General features: G+C 40.2%; 1 protein-coding gene across 1 annotated transcript; it reads right to left on the minus strand.

The window, feature by feature from the left end:
• Window positions 1-343: 343 nt before the first annotated feature.
• Window positions 344-18,006, minus strand: coq5 (coenzyme Q5, methyltransferase). The gene is made up of 7 exons (XM_052031862.1): window positions 17,777-18,006; window positions 16,240-16,389; window positions 9,881-10,108; window positions 6,786-6,892; window positions 6,431-6,519; window positions 4,756-4,867; window positions 344-3,878 (listed from the first exon to the last, which is right to left on the minus strand). The coding sequence occupies exons 1-7, from the start codon at window positions 17,955-17,957 to the stop codon at window positions 3,777-3,779; spliced, it is 969 nt and encodes a 322-aa protein (XP_051887822.1). The 5' UTR covers window positions 17,958-18,006; the 3' UTR covers window positions 344-3,776.
• Between the last annotated feature and the right edge of the window lie 1,272 nt (window positions 18,007-19,278).

Genomic DNA, 19,278 nt, shown 5'->3' on the forward strand with positions numbered 1-19,278 from the left:
GGCTGGACATGACCTCCTCCCATGGGAAGGTCTGGATTAATCTGGAGCCACGAGTTTGAATCCTAACAGTGGCTGAAGTAAATCTGATTAAAAAGCAAGTGTCAGTAATAAAATTGCTAATGGATCATGAAATTGGGCTTGTATATTCTTTAAAAACCCTACTGGTTCACTGATATCCTTAAAAATCTGCCATCCTTGCCTACTCTGGCCTATGTAGGACTGCACACTGATGTATTTGACCTTATACTATCCTTTGAAATGGTCTAGCAAATATAATCAAAATCATGGCAGTTTGTACAGTTAGGGTGAATTTCTTTGAAATGCAGCATATGTAGCCCTTTGACAGAGATAACACCCTGCAGAAGTCTTATTTTCCTAACACTTGAGCTTGTTCATAGATTCTGCAAGAGAACTGGTAGGCAAGTACATTATGTGATTTTAATACAAAGAAAATTCTAGTAGTGCACATTGCAGTTACTTCTCCAAAAACAAGTTTTGATGAGTAGCCATTAACCCAAAATGTCAGCTCTGTATCTCTCCCCATTGAAGCTGCCAAGTATTTATAGCTCTTTATTTTTAAGTATTATTTTTAGAAAGTCTCAGTAATTCACAAAAACTCCCTTTATCGGGAAGTCTGGCTCCTGGAAGCTCACGTGTAAAGACTGCAATGCTAATAGGTTAAAAGGGGGTATGCCCAGTCCTTCTGTAGCTCCCCTACCCCTATGCTCTCTCTCCCAATTTAAGAAACACACAGGTCAGATTTTCAGCAGAAAGCTCGTAGGGCAGACTATTCTAGCTAAAGCTACAAGCCAGTTACAAGTCATTTTGCTTTAATCCATATAATAACACAATAATATTGAGAAATGTAGCATTTTTATTCAATAATGAATAAACAAGTTTTACGTAGAATTCAATGTATCCATTATTATTGCTGTATATAATCACTTGCTGTTTAGTGAAAAAAAAGTCACTTTTTTTTTTGAAAGTGCAAACTGCAGCCTGTGAATGAGTGGTAAAGCACATACGAAGGAAAGTGACAAAGACACAATATCCAATTAATGAGCAGAAATTCTATCCCCTGGGTCACTATTGTACAGGTAGATATTGGACAACGAGTCAGTGCTGGCATGCAAGGGACGAGAGATCAGCTTACAGGAACAACCACTGCCACTGAACATGATCAGGCATCTCTTGAAAACTGAATTTTGGAACAGTTTTAAAATAAGAGGTCTGCAGGCTCTTTATCTCTCAATATTCTGAAATTCAGAAGGTGTCTTAAATCTATCATTGAGAGCTTACTGCTATATATTTACCTAACCACTTTGGAAACTTAAATCGTTCCCAGAGTCTATGCATCATGATTTTGAACAATTTTGATGTTTAGTCATGCTGGTATTTGGCAGTCACCCTGTAAACAATTGTGGATAATCATTTTCAGTGTCTCTATAAAAGCTTTTGATTCAGGAAAATTTTGATAGTACTAATTAAATATGATTAAACAAGAGATTTTAGCAATTTGATGAAACAAGTTACAAATTTGTGAACATGATATTCAGGTATAGAGGTCATTGATCAGCAAAACACAAGATCAAAGTTGGATTGATGCCAATAAATTAATCAGAAATCCATCGCAAGGATTATGCTCAAGGATGATTTGAAACTACTTTCTATGCTTTATGCACAAAAACCAAATAATTTATTTATTAACTGGATGATTCAGAATTGCCTTTTATGAAACAACCATTTCATAAAAAGGAATACAGCAGTCACACCACAAAACCTAGTCATCAGTAAATTCTTTGTCAATCTGTCAGCATTACATTTATCATCTTTTCAAGGATGACAAAATGAAATGTTTGACTGACTGCAATACAAATTGGTGAAGAGAAACTATCCATTAAGTCCATTTTGTCTGGACTGCTACAAAAAATGTTAACGTTCATTAGATTTGAGACCTATTCATTACTGAGTGTTAAAATATCAAGTCCCTATTCAAAAATTGTAGCCAACAGTTTACCGAAGCCATCTGCAATTTTTCAGGCCTGAATAAGATCATCTTTCAGGGCTATGAGAAGGGTGGGGGATAGCAGCACCCATTTCCATAAGGAAGGATACAGTTAGGGGTGCAATAAATTGACCCTGGAGAGCACTTTCTAATAAGGAGAAAGTGAGCAGAATAATCCCATATTCTCTGAAGTTTAAAACCAGAAGCGATTTCAATGAAACACAGAAGTTCTGAGAGGGATTAATGCAATGAAAATTTTCTGGAAGTGGTCAGGGACATAATCTCAAGAGTTAAAACAATTAGAACTCTAATGCTGATCACACAAAATAGATGGCAGCTATGGTGGTAGTGTCTTGAAATGAAATAGAGAAGATACAAAAGTGAGGAGTTTATGGATTTGCATTCATACTGACCCACTAAAGAAAATCCATTGTCCTGCTCCAGTATTACATGCTCCCTCAAGGTGATAACCTACGCAGATACAAGGTCAGTTTTTACATGCATGCTCATGACATCTAGCAAACATTTCTTTCAAACTTTATCAGACTACTAGACTGGGCCTCCATTAGGTGGTGAGGAAACCATAGTGGAGTTACACACTTTTATCCCACCCTCACCCAACTGCTGCAGATAAGACAATCCATGATGGAATTAGTTATGCGAAGACAAACTCCAATCCATATTGTGATGACTTGTTCCATCATGAAGTGTGGAACCAGCACTGTGACCAAGGACAGGTAAATCAGCACCACGCTACACATCTATGATGCACTGTGGGCCATTACCCAGCATTGGAATCGCTCAACAGAGGATCAAAAATTGAGTCTGGGGAGAGAGATAAAGTACAGTTGCAGAAATCACTTGCCATTCCAAGAACATATGCAAGTCCTTAAAAAAAAATCAAAACATCTTATTCCACCAATAAAGTATACAAGTACTTTCAGTCAATGCTGCAAGGCAAATTCACTATGCACAACATCAGAAAAATGCCAGTTTGCAAGACTAAGTACACTCACAGGTTTGACTAAATTTAAAAAGGAGTGACTGACTCACTATCATTTCTAGTTACACCACCAACCTGTTGGTTATTGTAATTTATAACAATGTAATTTTAGTGTCAAGGGGAGTCTCCCTTTAAGGCCAGTGGAACTCAAAGCCAGCCTCTATCTCCTCAGATCACTAATACGGGTTAAATTAATTGTGTTAATAAGAGGAACCTTATTGGTGTCTCATTTTGTTTCTATAATTTTTGTTATAGGATATCAGGTGCAGAGAAAGAGAAGTGATGGACAATTGCTTTGAAAAATCTTTAAGGTGTCCTTGTGTGAAATAAATTTGTGGCCAATATACAACTTTTTACTGCTGGGATCCTTGATATTAAAACATCTCTGAACTTGTGTCATTTTAATAACAATCTGATTGTTTCCAAAGCTTAGATGCCTGTGCCAAATGTCCCTTTATGCCCCAGGCATTTTTGAACCAATTAGTGGTACTACGTCAATGATACCAGAAAGCACATCCTCACAGAGGAAAATTATACAAAACTACAGCAGATAAGATGTACCTGCACCATTATACTACAAAACAAGCATAATACAATTAAATGATGTTGAGGTACAACCCTATTAAATTTTACCAACGAACTCTGTGGCTGCTAGTAGATAATTAACTCACTGAAATATATCTGCGACTATTTCTGCACCAAAGCAGTATGCATGTAAATACATTTTCTGTGATTGTGCATCTTGATTTTCTTTCAGTCACTTCAAATTCAGAGCTTAAATCCGGAGTGAACAGCCACAATCCCCATGGTCAAGTTGCTATATTCCACCTTGTAAAACCCAGTGTCCTCAATCATTTCTTTGAACTCTTCCTGGAAATAAAAAGACGCAAGTGAAAGCCTGAGAATGGAGACTCAGCTCCTGTTCAACAAAAAAAAACATACACCCAATCTGGAATGTGAGCTTGTGAGACTATAACTCAGCTGGAAGATGTGCAAGAAAGTTGGACACAGTATTGATATGGACAATAAAAAAAATTGCCAACTGTGCTCAATGGTGGCACTCCCACCTCAGAGTTAGAAAATTGAGCCTTTACTCCACAGACTTTAGTACATGTTCAAGGTCAACACAGTAGAGAGAAAGCACTGCATTGAAGGTGTTGTCTTGCAAATGATATTAAACAGAGGGCTATTCTGCCCTATACGGGGTAAAGGACCCTGTAGCACCATCCAAAGAATAGTGAGGCCCTAGAATCCCTCAACCTATACCATAGATTATCTAGTCATTTCATCACTGCTGTCCCCAGGACCCCACTTAGGCCAAATTGGCTGACACATTTCGTACATTATATAGTGATTACATACCATAACTTCATTGGCTGTAGTATAGTTTGGAAATATCACATTGGTGAAATGTGGAATAAAAATGAAAGCTCTTAATGATAAGCAGTGGAATAGCTTACAACTAGCTCAGGAAAAGATGGGAAAAGCACTGATTAGTAACAACATTTCTACCTTTGGATAGTCAGCCTCAGTCCTCCACTGAAATTTGCTTAAGACCAGTGTAATCTAAATTATACAGTGCAAAATATAATTAAAACTGCAATCATCACCAGCTTTAAATAACCAGGCATCAAGCAGTATTTTAGTTAGAGCCACATCTACACACAAGTCAATAGTTCCAAGACTAAATGCAAATCAGACAAGCAGGTTTTGTGAGCATTTGAGTATGATGGCTTTAAAATATTACCTGATCAGGAAAACGCTGGATGCTTTCCACCAGGTACTGGTAGGATTTCCAGTCAGCAGCAATGACCTCACCCAGTACAGGTATCACTTGAAAACTGTATAAATTATAAAGCCTGGGTAAAAGAAAACAGGTACAACCACAAACTTAATTAAGTCCCAAAATCAAAAACTGCAATGTTAGGAAAATGTTTTACAAAGCAGGATTGGTTTGTCTGGCGAGTAGCTGAAACTACACAACAGGTGGATGATCTTCAAGGTCTCTGCCAAATTAGACGATAACAGAGACACAAGAAATTCTGCGGGTGCTGGAATCTGGAGCAATACACAAAAAGTGCTGGAGGAACTCAGCAGGTCAGGCAGCATCTATGGAGGGAAATAAACAGTTGATGTTTCGGGCCAAGACCCTTCATCAAGTAGATGATAAAATGGGATCAGAAATCAGGAAAGATGGAGATATGAAAAATTACCAAATGTGGCTAAAGAGCCAAATGACATTCAGAAAGGCTGAAACGTTTGAGGGCTGTTAAACTACAGCCCAAGAGGAAGTTTGTCTTTTTCTTCACAATGCATTGACTAAGAACACTGGTGGATAAAGTTGGAATAGGGAGATAGAGTTCACTGATGTACTGAAATTATACTAGAAAACATTACAGAATTTCATTGGATAAACACCCATACCCCATATTTCACAGCACTGGCAAGAAGTGAGAGATATTGGTGGGTGGGGGGGGGGGCGGGGGGAAAAGAGGGCAGAAGAGGAACAAATTTGTTATGTTAGATAAGTTGGTTAAGATATCACTCCATGTCATGTAGCAACTTTGAAAGTGTGGAACCACTCACCTGAATTTCAAAGTGGAATTTCAATGTGATAAATTACTTTAGGCAAAGCCTGTGTGTTCAATGAATTTGCTGCCACCCACAAACTGTTAATTCATGTTACAATTGAGTTAAAATAGGTATCCAGGGGCACAGAACTATATGTGGAAATGGAATGATAAAATATCCCACCTGAAGATTGAAGATTATTATGAATGTTCCCTGATCTTTTTGAAGCTTTTCTTCGTGACTTATTTGGTCCAAATCTTATGGGGAACTGTTTTGATCGAGTCGTAACAGCAGCGGCAGACTGGAATTTCCCAAATGCTCACATATCTGTCCTTTTTGAGAGGCCAACAAAAGGGAAAGCATAGCATGAGATGGAATCTGCATCAGCATACTGGTATCCTCACACCCACATCTTAAGTTGATGTTACAGATGGTGAAAGGGTAGTCTTGGGTCACAGAATGACATTGATCAGCTGGTACGTTAGGCATGGCAATAGCAGAGGGAATTTAATCAAGTGTGAAGTGATGCATTTTGGAGAGGTCTAATAAGGGTAGGGCATACACAATGGTATGGCTAGGGAGTACGGAGGAACAGAGGAACCCAAGATCACTCCCCTATCTACCTGTTCTGCCACCTTCGGGGAAGTTCCTATCCAAACAAGAAAGACCATTGATCTCAAACATTAACTTCACTTCTCACTCCACAGACACAGCCCGACTGTTCAGTAGCTCCAGCATTTTGTTTCTATTTCAGATTTCCAGCACTGAGAGTTTTGCTTTTCAATTTTCCCCCAGCGCTACTCATTTACTGCAGTTATTTCTCCTTCGTTAATACTAAATACCCTAACTACCTGGAAATGATTGGATTCTGTACTTTGCTGAATTCCAAACACAGGAACCTTCCACCCGGCTTCAAAACCCGATAGGCTTCCTGCAGCACCTGATGAGGGAAAAAACATTGAATATTAGAGTTTCCTCCGTGGATACTCTCCTAACAGGAAATTTGTATGCAACAGAGACATTGTTTTTCTAGGTGGAAGTAAACATATTGGGCAAAATGCATTGCATTTCATCTTTAACTCCAGAACAGTATTCAGCATTTTCAACGGTTGGATTGGGAAAATGAAAGAAAGAAAGTGGCAAAGTGAAGCTTCCCTTCAGAAGTGATCACAACTTAGTTACAGTTAATTCTTTGCAGGTACTCACATGATCAATGTGTGTAACATTTCTAATTCCAAAAGCAATTGTATAAACATCAAACTTGTCATCATCAAATGGCAACTCTTCAGCATTTCCCACCACCCAGGACAAGCCTGCAAGGAACAACCAACCAAACAAGTGTGAACATTCAGATACAGTATCTTGACAATCTCCTTAGTCAAAACATATTCCTTCCAACCAATTTTCCCCACAACCAGCTCTCAGCAGAAAGGAGAAATCAACTGTGGTTTTCATTCTGACATCTAATTTTTGGATTCTACACCTGGGCAATAAGCGAGAGCCGTACCAAGTTTATCTCAGTTTATGCTCATTAGAATATCAACAGAGCAAAGATACTGGAAAACAGACAGAATTTGAACGTTGATCCTTCAGCAGTGACGGGAGGGGAGAGTTTTTGGGAAATGGGTGAAGTCTAAACATTTTGAAAAAGCGAGTCAGCAGACAAAACAGGGAACCTATTGCCATTCTTAGTGAGGCAGCTTCAAAACACAGTAAATGAATGGATTTGCAGAGAGCAGCTTGCAACGAGTCGCCAGCTCTGGCTCCATCTTGCCAACATTCCGATCAAAGTCACATGTATCCACAATGGTACACGTTTCCAATCCAATATACCATTTTTTAATTTGCAGATGATACCACTGTTGTAGGCTGTATCTCAAACAGTGATGAGTCAGAGTACAGGAAGGAGATAGAGAGCTTAGTGGAATGGTGTCATGACAACAACCTTGCCCTCAATGTCAACACAACAAGAGCTGGTTATTGACTTCAGGATAGGGGGCGATGTACATGCACCTGTCTACATCAATGGTGCTGAGGTCGAGAGGGTTGAGAGCTTCAAGTTCCTGGGAGTGAACATCACCAACAGCTTGTCCTGGTCAAATCACGTAGAAGCCATGGCCAAGAAAGCTCACCAGCGCTTCTACTTCCTCAGGAGGCTAAAGAAATTTGGTTTGTCCCCTTTGACTCTCACCAACTTTTACAGATGCACCATAGAAAGCATCCTATCTGGATGTATCACAGCTTGGTATGGCAACTGCTCTGCCCAGGACTGCAAGAAACTGCAGAGAGTTGTGGACACAGCCCAATGCGTCACGGACACCAGCCTCCCCTCCTTGGACTCTCTTTACCTCTCGCTGTCTTGGTGAAGCAGCCAGCATAATCAAAGACCCCACCCACCCGGGACATTCTCTCTTCTCTCCTCTTCCATCGGGTAGAAGATACAGGAGCCTGAAGGCACATACCACCAGACTTAAGGACAGCTTCAACCCCACTGTGATAAGACTATTGAACGGTTCCCTTATACAATGAGATGGACTATGACCTCACGATCTACCTTGTTGTGACCTCACACCTTATTGCACTGCACTTTCTCTGTAGCTGTGACACTTTTACTCTATACTGTTATTGTTTTTACCTGTACTACGTCAATGCACTCTGTACTGACTCAATGTAACTGCACTTTGTAATGAATTGACCTGTACAATCGGTTTGTAAGACAAGCTTTTCACTGTACCTCGGTACAAGTGACAATAATAAACCAATACCAATATAAACTGTAATCCAAAGATCTTTCTCAGCCACAAGTATCCCTATGCACCTTCAATGAAGAAAAATCTCTCTGAATATTTCATGAAGTAATCAGAAATAGGCAAACCAAGCAAAGGGAGATACAATGAAGGATGATGAAAAGCTTGTTCAGAGAATGAGAAAGAGAGACAAAGATGAAAAGAGAGGCTTTGGCAGAGCTAAATATTAACGCTTACAATGCTTGGATAAAGAGATAAACCAGAAATTGGTGGAATAGGATGCAGAGTTGTAGAGGTCAGACGGGATTACAGAAGGGCGAGGTCATGGGGGCACTCAAATGGCAGAACATTTAAGTGGCTGTATTATATGGCACCCCATGTAGGTCAGCAAGGAGAGCAGTGATATAGATGTGGGACTTGCCTGGCATTGGAATTTTATGAGACCATGGATGGACTTGAAAACAAGGACTGGAATTTTAAAATGAAGGTTTTGGTCAACTGGGTCCAACATAGGGGAACTTGGGCAGAGTGTGGATATGGGCAGCAGGATTTTAAATGAGTTGGAGTTTATGGAGGGTGGATGGCCAGGCAGCAAGGGAATGATCAGGTTTGGATGAAGTAAAGCCATGTGTGCGGGTTTCAGAAGCAGTGAAGCTGTGGGAGGAGAACAGCAACATAAGTGAAGCATAAATAGGCAATGTCAGTGATGGGACAAATGGAAGCTCATCTCCAAAAAATCCAATAAATCCAATCATCACAAGACAAATGGGCCTTGGACAAATTAGCATCACATTTACGTCAAGATTAGTTATAGGAAATGGTTGCTGAGCCAGTTATATTAAATATCACTGCTATCATGCCAAACATTTGTATTTCCATAAATGTTTGGTATAAAAGCAGTGATATTTAAAATAATTGAGTACAGAAAATAGCCAATGAACCAACCTTGACACGTTAGATATTGATTTGTCCACAGTCTATTCGTCTTCAGGATGACTAAAATGTTTTATTGATGATGGAAAAACAGTAAACCTCTGCAAAAGTGAAAATAATGTCATTTTTGAATGTTGCTTCTAGTTGCATACAAATCACAACGAACAGGAGCAAGAGGAGGCCTTTTGTACCCTCTCACCTACTCTGACATTCAAGATGATCTTGCCTGATCTACTTTGAACATCAATTCCTGCTCTATCCCCATATTCCTTCAGAAGGGCCTTCCAGAACCACTCACGCTCAAAGACAGAATACAAAAATATGGTTGTGGTCCAAAAGTTGATCCCTCTCTTACCTCTAGCCACTCCCTATCACATCTTTCTCCATTATTGTGCAATTTACTAACTCTAAAACAGGAACTGAGCACTCTTACATTAAAGTAAATGTTCCTTCTGGCTGCTGAAGGAGAATTAATATTCAGGATTTCAATCTCTCTTCAATCCACCAGAATTGGGATAATTGTTTGTTCCCAATAGCTTTTCATCTCACATCCATCGGGTGGGGGGGGGGGGGGGGGGGAGAAAAAAAGAGGGGAAATCCGCAGATTTAAATACACATTACCTTCTGTATAGTTCAACCGTTCTGCCTTTTGTTTTCCAACCTTCAACATTTCCTTATTAATATCACAGACAACTGCCTTTGATTCCAAATCTGAATCAGATTCCTTTTGCTGTTGATAAGCATCATTGATTTGTTGCCATGAAGGACTCTGGTAAAGTTTCATTGCTTGCCGACTTTGTCTTTCCTGCTGTGATCTTACATAATCCATAAACCTGAAGGCAATGTCTCCTGAAGAAATACAAAGCATTTTTTAGTTCTTTTATAATCCTCCCAATGTTGTAGCCGTAAAGCACACTGCCCTCTGAGGTAGAGCTATGCAGCAAGAAAGTCCCAGATATAATCTTCAAATCATGCAGAGTTAAATAACCTGTATCACAGTAATAGGGACACAATAAGGCAACTGGATGGGGAGCATGGTGGAGAGTAAAATAATAAATTAAATATTAGCCATTCATAGAACAGTACAGCACAATACAGGCCCTTTGGCCCACAATGTTGTGCCGACCCTTAAACCTCGCCAAAGACTATCTAACCCCTTCCTCCCACAAACCTATTTTAAATTCCTCCATATGCTTACTAGTAATCTCTTGAATATGACCAATGTACCTGCCTCCACCACCACCCCAGGCAGCACATTCCATGCCCCCACCACTCTCTGGGTAAAAAACCTTCCTCTGATATCTCCCTTGAACTTCCCACCCATTACTTTAAAGCCATGCTCTCTTGTATTGAGCATTGGTGCCCTGGGAGAGGCGCTGGCTGTCCACTCTATCTATTCCTCTCAATATTTTGTACACCTCTATCATGTCTCCTCTCATCCTCCTTCTCTCCAAAGAGTAAAGCCCCAGCTCCCTTAGTCTCTCCTCATAATGCATACTCTCTAAACCAGGCAGCATCCTGGTAAATCTCCTCTGCACCCTTTCCAACGCTTCCACATCCTTCCTATAATGAGGCGACCAGAACTGGATACAGTACTCTGAGTGTGGTCTAACCAGAGTTTTATAGAGCATTCCTGACTGCTGTCCAACATTGTCTGCTGAATCAATGTACTTTCAGCAGAGAGTATTGACTTGGGTGTTGACCCAGCAGAGAGTATTGACTCGTGATGTTCCCTCAACAAAAAGCTTCCTGGTACTCTTCAGGTTCATACATGAAGGAAACAGTTAAGGAAAAGCAGTTGACCCACCAAGAAACAGCACTTCAGAAGAAGTCAGCCCATCAGGCTAATCTAATTACCCATAATTTAAATTCACAACATATTTTACTCAGAACAGCGATGAGATACTTTCATACTACTGTAGAATTTAAAGCCAATGTGACATTGGGCAACTAGTTAAACCAACTGTCAACAATAAGAATGTAAAATATCATAGGAACAGAAAGAGTTAATCAAACCCAGTGGAAATTTGTATATCATTTTCTCTTAACAATATTCACATTGCATTTATCAACACACACTATAAAATAAACAGTTTCTCTTCCTACTATGGTAACTCTTGCCAGAGTGCTAGTCCTTAGGGTCCCACTGCTTTCCAATGCCTCACTGTTCTTCACACAAGGACCTATAGCTTTTTACCCAGGTGATGTTCAATAATAGAAATAACTGCAAGCCAAGTCAAACAGCTTCAAAGTAGACTATAAATCACAGGAATGAAGTTGCTGTTATTTGAAAACATCATTGCTAATTTCAGTACATCTACCCTGATGTTGGCTGGACCAAATTGGAGCAATTATAGAAAAGCCATTGCTGATCTCAGTTGACTGTAGTATATATGTACTGGGGAAGTGATAGGGGGGGAGAAAATTTCACACTTTTGTCCTAATCAGTCTCCCCTGCTGAAAGTGTAGACCTCAGACGAAGGCATGGTAAAGCTCAGAAAGCAATATGATACGAGGTTAAGTACATGGAAATATCACCAATTGGACAAGGCTCTGGAGAGTGAAGAATAATTACAAAATCATGCAAGAGAAAAAGGAAAAGAGCAGGGAGAAGGAGGACTCAAAAGAAATGTTTCCTAGCATGCCTGCAATTAAGTAACATGCATTCTCTCTGTAGCTAGATAATACTGTATGCAGTTTCAGAATTTGTATGGAATCAAAATTACAATACATTGCATACTCTATTACTGCATGGTGTGCAGTACTGAAGTACCCCCTGTATGAAATGTGTGGTACCCCCAGTGCTGCTGTTTCCTTGGACTTCCCAAAATGTACTGGTAAGTTAATTTACTCAAAATTACTCCTTGTAGGTCAAGGGCAAAAAGAACCAAATAGGGAGTTGATGGAAGACATGGAAGAGAATAAGTCGTAGGGGTACAGGGAAATAACGAGAGAGGGGAATGGGACAAATGACTGCCTCTCTGTGAGCAGTCATGGACCTGATGGGCCAAATGACCTCCTTTGCTGTCATTATAAATACAAGATAAAATAACCGATGTTGGCATATTACATGCCACAATATGATGACACTTCAACAACAGGTTATCTGAAAATAAACTGTGAATCACCTCCATGAGGCACTTAACAGATAACTGTCAACAACCCCGTTTTCTAAAAAGACACATTCAGATTTGACAAGTAGACCACAAAATACAAATGCTGAGCACCAAGGAGATCTGGTACAGTTTTGGTAGGTTTATGCGCAGTAGGCCTGAGGATGCTGCAGCTGGAACATTTGTCCCTCAACTCAAATCAGGAATAACAAATTCAAACAGTTAAAAATTCTTGAAAAATCAAAAAATCTGCAGATCTGGAAATCTAGTGAAAGGTTTTTAAACCTGAAATGTTAACTGTTTTTCTTTTCACAGATATTATCTGACCTAATGTGTTTCTGGCAATTTCAGCAAATAAAAACTTCATATTTACACCACAATCACTATTAAGTTGGCAATGAGCTTGTTTGTAATGTAAAATATCAAAAGGAGTATAGCTTGTTTAACTTAATACATTTTAATGCCTTCCCTAAACCAACAATACGCCTTTACCTCACATCTTTAACGTAATACAGTAAAACTCCAATAATCTGGGACATTGGTAATGTCAGTCTGGCAGTTTTTCCGGATTATTGAATGCTATTCCATTAATAGCCTAACAAACATAATTCAGTTGTATTTTTAAGGTGTTACACAGCATCTTTCCAGAGGTCCCAACGAATTGCAGGGGAACGCACAGACAGGCCGATCAGCTGGTGGACCAGATGCCAGACCATTGGGATTCCCGATTAGTCCCATGGTGGATTATTGGAGTTTTACTGTAAAATGCGACAAGGCAATTCATAGAAATATTATAAGGCCAGAGAAGGACTTTGGAAGAAACAACTGAGTTTTAAAGTGAAGATTTTACTCAACTGAGTCTACTGCAAGGCACCTATCTCAGGGTTTGGAGGAGTCTGGATATGGGCAGTAGAATTTTGAATCTGTAGGGTAGAAGGTCCATTAAGACTATATTGGAATGGTCAGGCCAACAAGCTAAATTGGAACAGTTTTTGTCTACATCTATCACATCTCCTCTGAACCTCCTTTGCTAAAATCTCTCATCTCAGGAACCATTCTGGGAAATCTCCTCTGTACCCTCTCAATACAACCCTGCTTTATAAAGGTTCCACAGAACTTCCACACTTTGGTACTCCATACCTCTACCTATAAAGCCCATCCAATTTGCTATAAGCTCTCTCTCCTCCTTCTCAGATCTATGCACATGAAACCACAGGTCTTTATGTTCCCACATACTTTAGAACTGTGCTCCAGTCAATAGTGCCTCTACAGATTCCTTCTCCAACATCACAATCCTCTGCCACATATCTGCATATTCTGCTAGCCCATGTCCTTTTATAGTTTACTCAGTTTGCCACCCAAGTTCGATATCATCCGTAAGTATTGAAATTTTTTCTATCTTAGTTTTTTTAAAAATATTCATTCAAGGGAGGTGGACTTCGAAGGCTGAGCCAGCATTTAATTGCCCTCCCTAATTGCCCATGAGAAGGTGGTAGTGAACTGCCTCTTGAATCACAGCTGTCCTTGAGGTGTGGGTATACCCAAAATGTTATTAGGGAGAGTGTTCCAGATTTTGACCCAGTGAAGGAACGGCAATATATTTCCAAGTCAGGATGGTGTGTGGCTTGGAGGGCAACTTCCAGGTGATGGTGTTCCCCATGCTTTTTGCTGCCCTTGTCCTTCTAGCTGGTAGAGGTTGTGAGTTTGGAAGGCATTGTCTAAGGAGTCTTGGTGAGTTGCTGCAGTGCATTCTGTAGATGGTACAAACTGCTGCTACTGTGCTTCAGTGGTGGAGTGAGTGGATGACTGTGGATGGGGTGCCTATCATGCGAGCTGCTGTGTCCTGTATGGCGTCAAGCTTCTTGAGTGTTGTTGGAGGTGCACTGATCCAGGAAAGTGGAGAATATTCTATCACACTCTTGACTTGAGTCTTGTAGATGGTGGACAGGCTTTGGGGAGTTACTCGTTACAGAATTACTAGCTTCTGACCTGCTCTTGTAGCCACATTGTGTATATGGCTACTCCAGTTCAGTTTCTGATCAAAGGTAACCCCCAGGATATTGATAGTGGGGGACTCAGATAATGCCACAGAACGTCAGGGGGAGATAGGTGGATTTTCTCTGGTTGGATAATGTCTTTGCCCGGTACTTGTGCGGTGCGAGTATTACTTGCCACCTATCAGCCCAGGCCTGGATATCATCAAGGTCTTGCTGCATTTGGATGTAGACTGCTTCATTATCCGAGTCAATGCAAATGGTGCTGAACTTTGTGTGATCATCAGCGAACATCCCTACTTCTGATCTAATAATTAAAGAAAAGTAATTGATGAAGCAGCTAAAGATGGTTGGGCCTAGGACATTACCCTTAGTCATGCAATATAGCAAAAAAGCAGTATTCCTAGTATTGACCCTTGAGAACACCACCATCTATCATCTTCCAGTCTTTAAAAACAATTTACCATAAAATGCTGTTTTCTGTGCTTAAGCCAATTTTATCCAAGGTGATAGCAAATTTCTTTTTCCAGAATCCTAGTTGTGTCAACCAATCTTTATATGATACTTCAAGTGCTCCCTTAAAATCCATATGCATGTGGTGAACAGCACCCACCACTTTCTCTTCAGTAACCTTTTCTTACTTCTTGAAAAGCATTCAATTAGGCTGCTCGGTCATTATCTGCTTTTTACAAATTTGTGCTGGCTCTCCTCAATTGGCTCAAACATCTCCAGGTACCAGTTATTCCTCCCCCCCTACCCCCCATTATCATCTCTGAAAGCTAAACCACCACTAATGTTAAAGTAAAGTACCTATATTTCTAGGTGTATTTTTACACCCCTCCTGGACACTTTCCAATCCTCTAGGACCTCACTGTTTCTATGGAAAACTGGAAGTTTACAGCAAGTCTGCTATCTCATGGCAACCTCCCTTAGCATAGGAGGGAAGCCATTCAGATCGCGATGAAATTTCACATTCTATTCCCTTTCTGAGTGAGTTCTTTGAATTAGCTGGAAATATTTCATGATGTCCAAAGAGTCCAAGCTCTCCCAACTCTCTTTGCTATTTCACTAAATATTCATAGAGAATTTCTCTTCCTACTCCACCACATACAGCAATGCATTAAATTATACCTCCCATCATTTTGTCCATTTGAACATCCTTTTCAATTCATTCTGTAATTTTTTTTCCATGAGCTGCCTCATTGCCCCATTAGAACCATTTTCCCTATTTTAACATTGAACTTCTGAAACTGGATTGCTTCAGCATGAATCCAAACATGCCAGGTCAATCTTCAGACTTTAGCACAACTCCCCTAACAAACATATGCTGTTTCTTGCACTTCAGCCAGTTTCCTATCTATTCCAATTGTTTACTCCCATATCTTGAATTTAATGAATTACCTCATGTGGATCCACAGTAAAAGACTTTATGGAATTAAAGGCAAATCATGTTATTGAGATTAGTATAATTCATCTGGGTTAACACATACTCAAAAAAGTTGATCAAAGAGTTAATCTTCAACAATACCCATACTGCCTTTTTATTTCAAGTTGTTATACAAATCACATCTAACTGATAATCAATTTATTTCTGAATGTATAATAATAGATCAATTGGTGCCTTTTCACTTTCTCTCACTGATTAAGCTATTCAGTACCATGTTCAATAGCACAATAAATATCATACAGTGGAGAATGGCAATTATTTTTCTTGCTTGTTTAAAACTTAATGTCCAAGATTTTTTTTGAAAGAGACTGGCAAAACAAGGGTTGGTGGGGCTGGGAGAGAAACAACCAGTTCAAGACTTTCAGAACCTTCAAATTACATTAATAGTACAGGACGCTTAGGCAAAGTTCTGATTAATTACTGTACCTGTCCCGCCAGCGACATCAAGCAATTTTGTTCCAGGCAGTGGGTTCATTTTATGAAGAAGTGCATCTTTCCACAACCTGTGGATGCCAAAGCTCATGGCATCGTTCATTACATCATATTTCTCAGCAACATTTTTAAACACTTTGTAAACTGCAAATAAAATAAATTTCATAATGAAGATCATATATGGTAGCTGTATTAAACTGCTTTTGAGGACAAAAGAAACTTGCATTTATATCCAAGAACTGCTACAAAATGCTGAGTGAACTAAACATGCGTGGTGCAGTGGTTGTGTTGGCAAAGTTGGGAGCAATTATACATAAAATAACATCTACAAATATTAATGAAATATAGAATTAGTTAACATTCATTTCAGTGGTGAAGGAATAGAAGGTAGGCCACCAGAATTCCCTGTCTATTGTGAAGGAATTTTAACATCTTCACAAATTTCCAGAAGAGGGGAAGGTATCTCCATCGAGTTAGTCGGTCATAATTTGCATTTAACAAATCTGTGTTTGTATCATTTAATAACCTTTGCATGTCCGAACAATAGATTTTGTCTTAGAATATTACGCTGAAAGGCAACTCTTAATTCTTCCATTTCCTTTTCTGTTTAAGAAAAAAAAGTATAATATTTGCATTCTTCCAGTCTTATGGCACTACTGCAACATACTTGACAGAGTGAAAGATTTTGGGTGAAGCTGTCACTAATTTCCTACCGGTCTCAGCAACCAATGATGCATTCTATCTACAGTGGGTAATACATACGTTATCGAATTATCTGCTCAGTATAAACCACCATGACAACCACATTTTAAATACTAGAGCTACCATTTTATCTAGAATAAAACGAATTTCTCTTCCTATCTCATCCTTTAGGGTTTACTGGTCTTCTGGTACCTTTTTAGCTGAGCTGTATGGTACTAGGTTAGGCTGTGCCTCAATCCAAAGCATTTTAACAAAGGAGAAAATAATTGTGGCTTAAGGTACATGGGTGGATACAAAATTGGCTTGGAGGTAGGAAGCAGAGGGTGGTGGTTGAAGGTTATTTCTCAGAATGGAGGCCAGTGACTAGTGGTGTGCTGCAGGGATCAGTGCTGGGACTGTTATTCGTTATTTATACAAATGATTGGATGCAAATGCACAGGGCTTGATCAGTAAGTTTGTGGCGAGGCTGAGAGGGATATGGGCAGAACGCAGGAAATAGGGACTAGCTGGGTGGGCACCGTGGTCGGGAACGGACTGGTTGGGCGAAGGACGTATTGGTCTATGACTCCAAGTCTGGACAACAATCGGGCAGAGGCTTCTTAGTTAATTAGCCTTTAACCAACCCAAAACCGTTAATTACAGCAGCCTGCATCTGCAGCACCGCTTGGATCAGCCGAAACTTGGGACGTTCCCGGTCGGCCCGACGGAATGCTCCCTCCCACCAATGCCGCGGTGACAGCAGAAGGCTGGGGAGGACAGCACAGACTCAGCAGTTACCTGCCGGCCTCAGGGACCTTCCCAGCGCAGCCCCAGCCTCCCGCCCTCGCACCTCTCTCCGCCTTCTCCGACTCGGCCACAGTCTCGAATCCGAAGTGAGTCTGCTTTTGCTCGGCGCCGCCGGAATGAGCTCTGACAGAAACACACGGTGCAAACGTCCGGCAGTAGGAAAAGAAAGCCGCCCCGGCCCGGCGGTCGGCCGCCAGCAACCACCGCAACCTGCCAACAGCCATCTTACTAGCGACCTCGGTTCCACCTCCGGGGCAACCAGCGGCCGCCGACGGTCACGTGGGACCTCGCCTCCCAGGTTCAGGAACCAAACCAAAACCAAATGCAAAGTGCTGCAGAGGGTCGAAATGTGAAATAGAAACAGAACAGACTGGAATCATTCAGCACTTTTAGGTGTCATCCATGGAGAGAGAAACAGAGTCCATGTTTCATGATGATCTTTCCTGAGAATCAAATCAAACTGAAATCAAGTTGCCAAGAAAACCAAACTTTCAGGTCAAGCACAAAAGGCACCGAGTGCCTGCTGTCCAACGAAGTGAATTTGCAATACTCTGCCAAATGGTAGGCTTTAATTGGGCAGGCTGCCAGGGGTAGGCCAAAAGGTATTGAACGATCTGCTTTTGCATTTGCTATTTAGTTTCTCATGTGTTCTGCAAACGGGAAGGAGGATCTATAACAACAGATGAGTACCAGATTGTGGGAATGTGTATGCATAAATCAACATTGCCTTTGCCAGCAGAAAGCTGAGAATATCTAGATGCCTACTAAAGTGTTTAGACTAATGTTGAGCTTTTTTTTAAACCATACATCCAGTTCACTGCTTATGAAAACAGAAAATGCTGGAAATAGTTCAGGCAGCATCTGATGAGAAACAATTAATATTTCTGGTAAACAACCTTGCATCAGAATTTGGCACCATTGACCTGAAACTCTGAACATAAGAACAAAATAACTTAGGAAATATAAGCAGGTGTAGGCTATTCAACCCCTCATGCTTGTTACACCATTCAATAAGATAATGGCAGATCTTTTACCTCAACACCAATTTCCTGAACTAACTCCACATGCTTTGATTCTTATTATCTAAAAAATTATCAGTCTCTGCCTAGAATATATTCTGTGCCTCAACAACCCTCTTTGGCAGAATATTCCAAAGATCCATTATAATCTAAGTAAAGAAATTTCTTCTAATTTCAATCCTGAAATTAAATCAGGATTTAATTTGGATTTAAATCAGGATTTAATTTGTCACAGCCTTCCAACCTGAGAAAGACCCATTTATTCACACTCTTGTTTTCTATCTTTCAACCAAATTGCAATCCATTTTGGTGTATTACCTCCAATTCTATGACCCCAAACTTGTTCACTACCCTCCTTATTGAAAGACTTTCTGAAATCCAAAAACACTACGTCCACTGGTTCCTCCCTATCTGATCTACTTGATACTTCAAAGAACTCCAACAGATCAGTCAAACATGATTTCCCATTCAAAAGTCCACGTTGACTCTGTTTAATCATATTGTTATTTTCTGTCATTATATCAGA

This window comes from Pristis pectinata, chromosome 17 (assembly GCF_009764475.1).
Source record: "Pristis pectinata isolate sPriPec2 chromosome 17, sPriPec2.1.pri, whole genome shotgun sequence".
Classification (NCBI taxonomy): Eukaryota; Metazoa; Chordata; class Chondrichthyes; order Rhinopristiformes; family Pristidae; genus Pristis; species Pristis pectinata.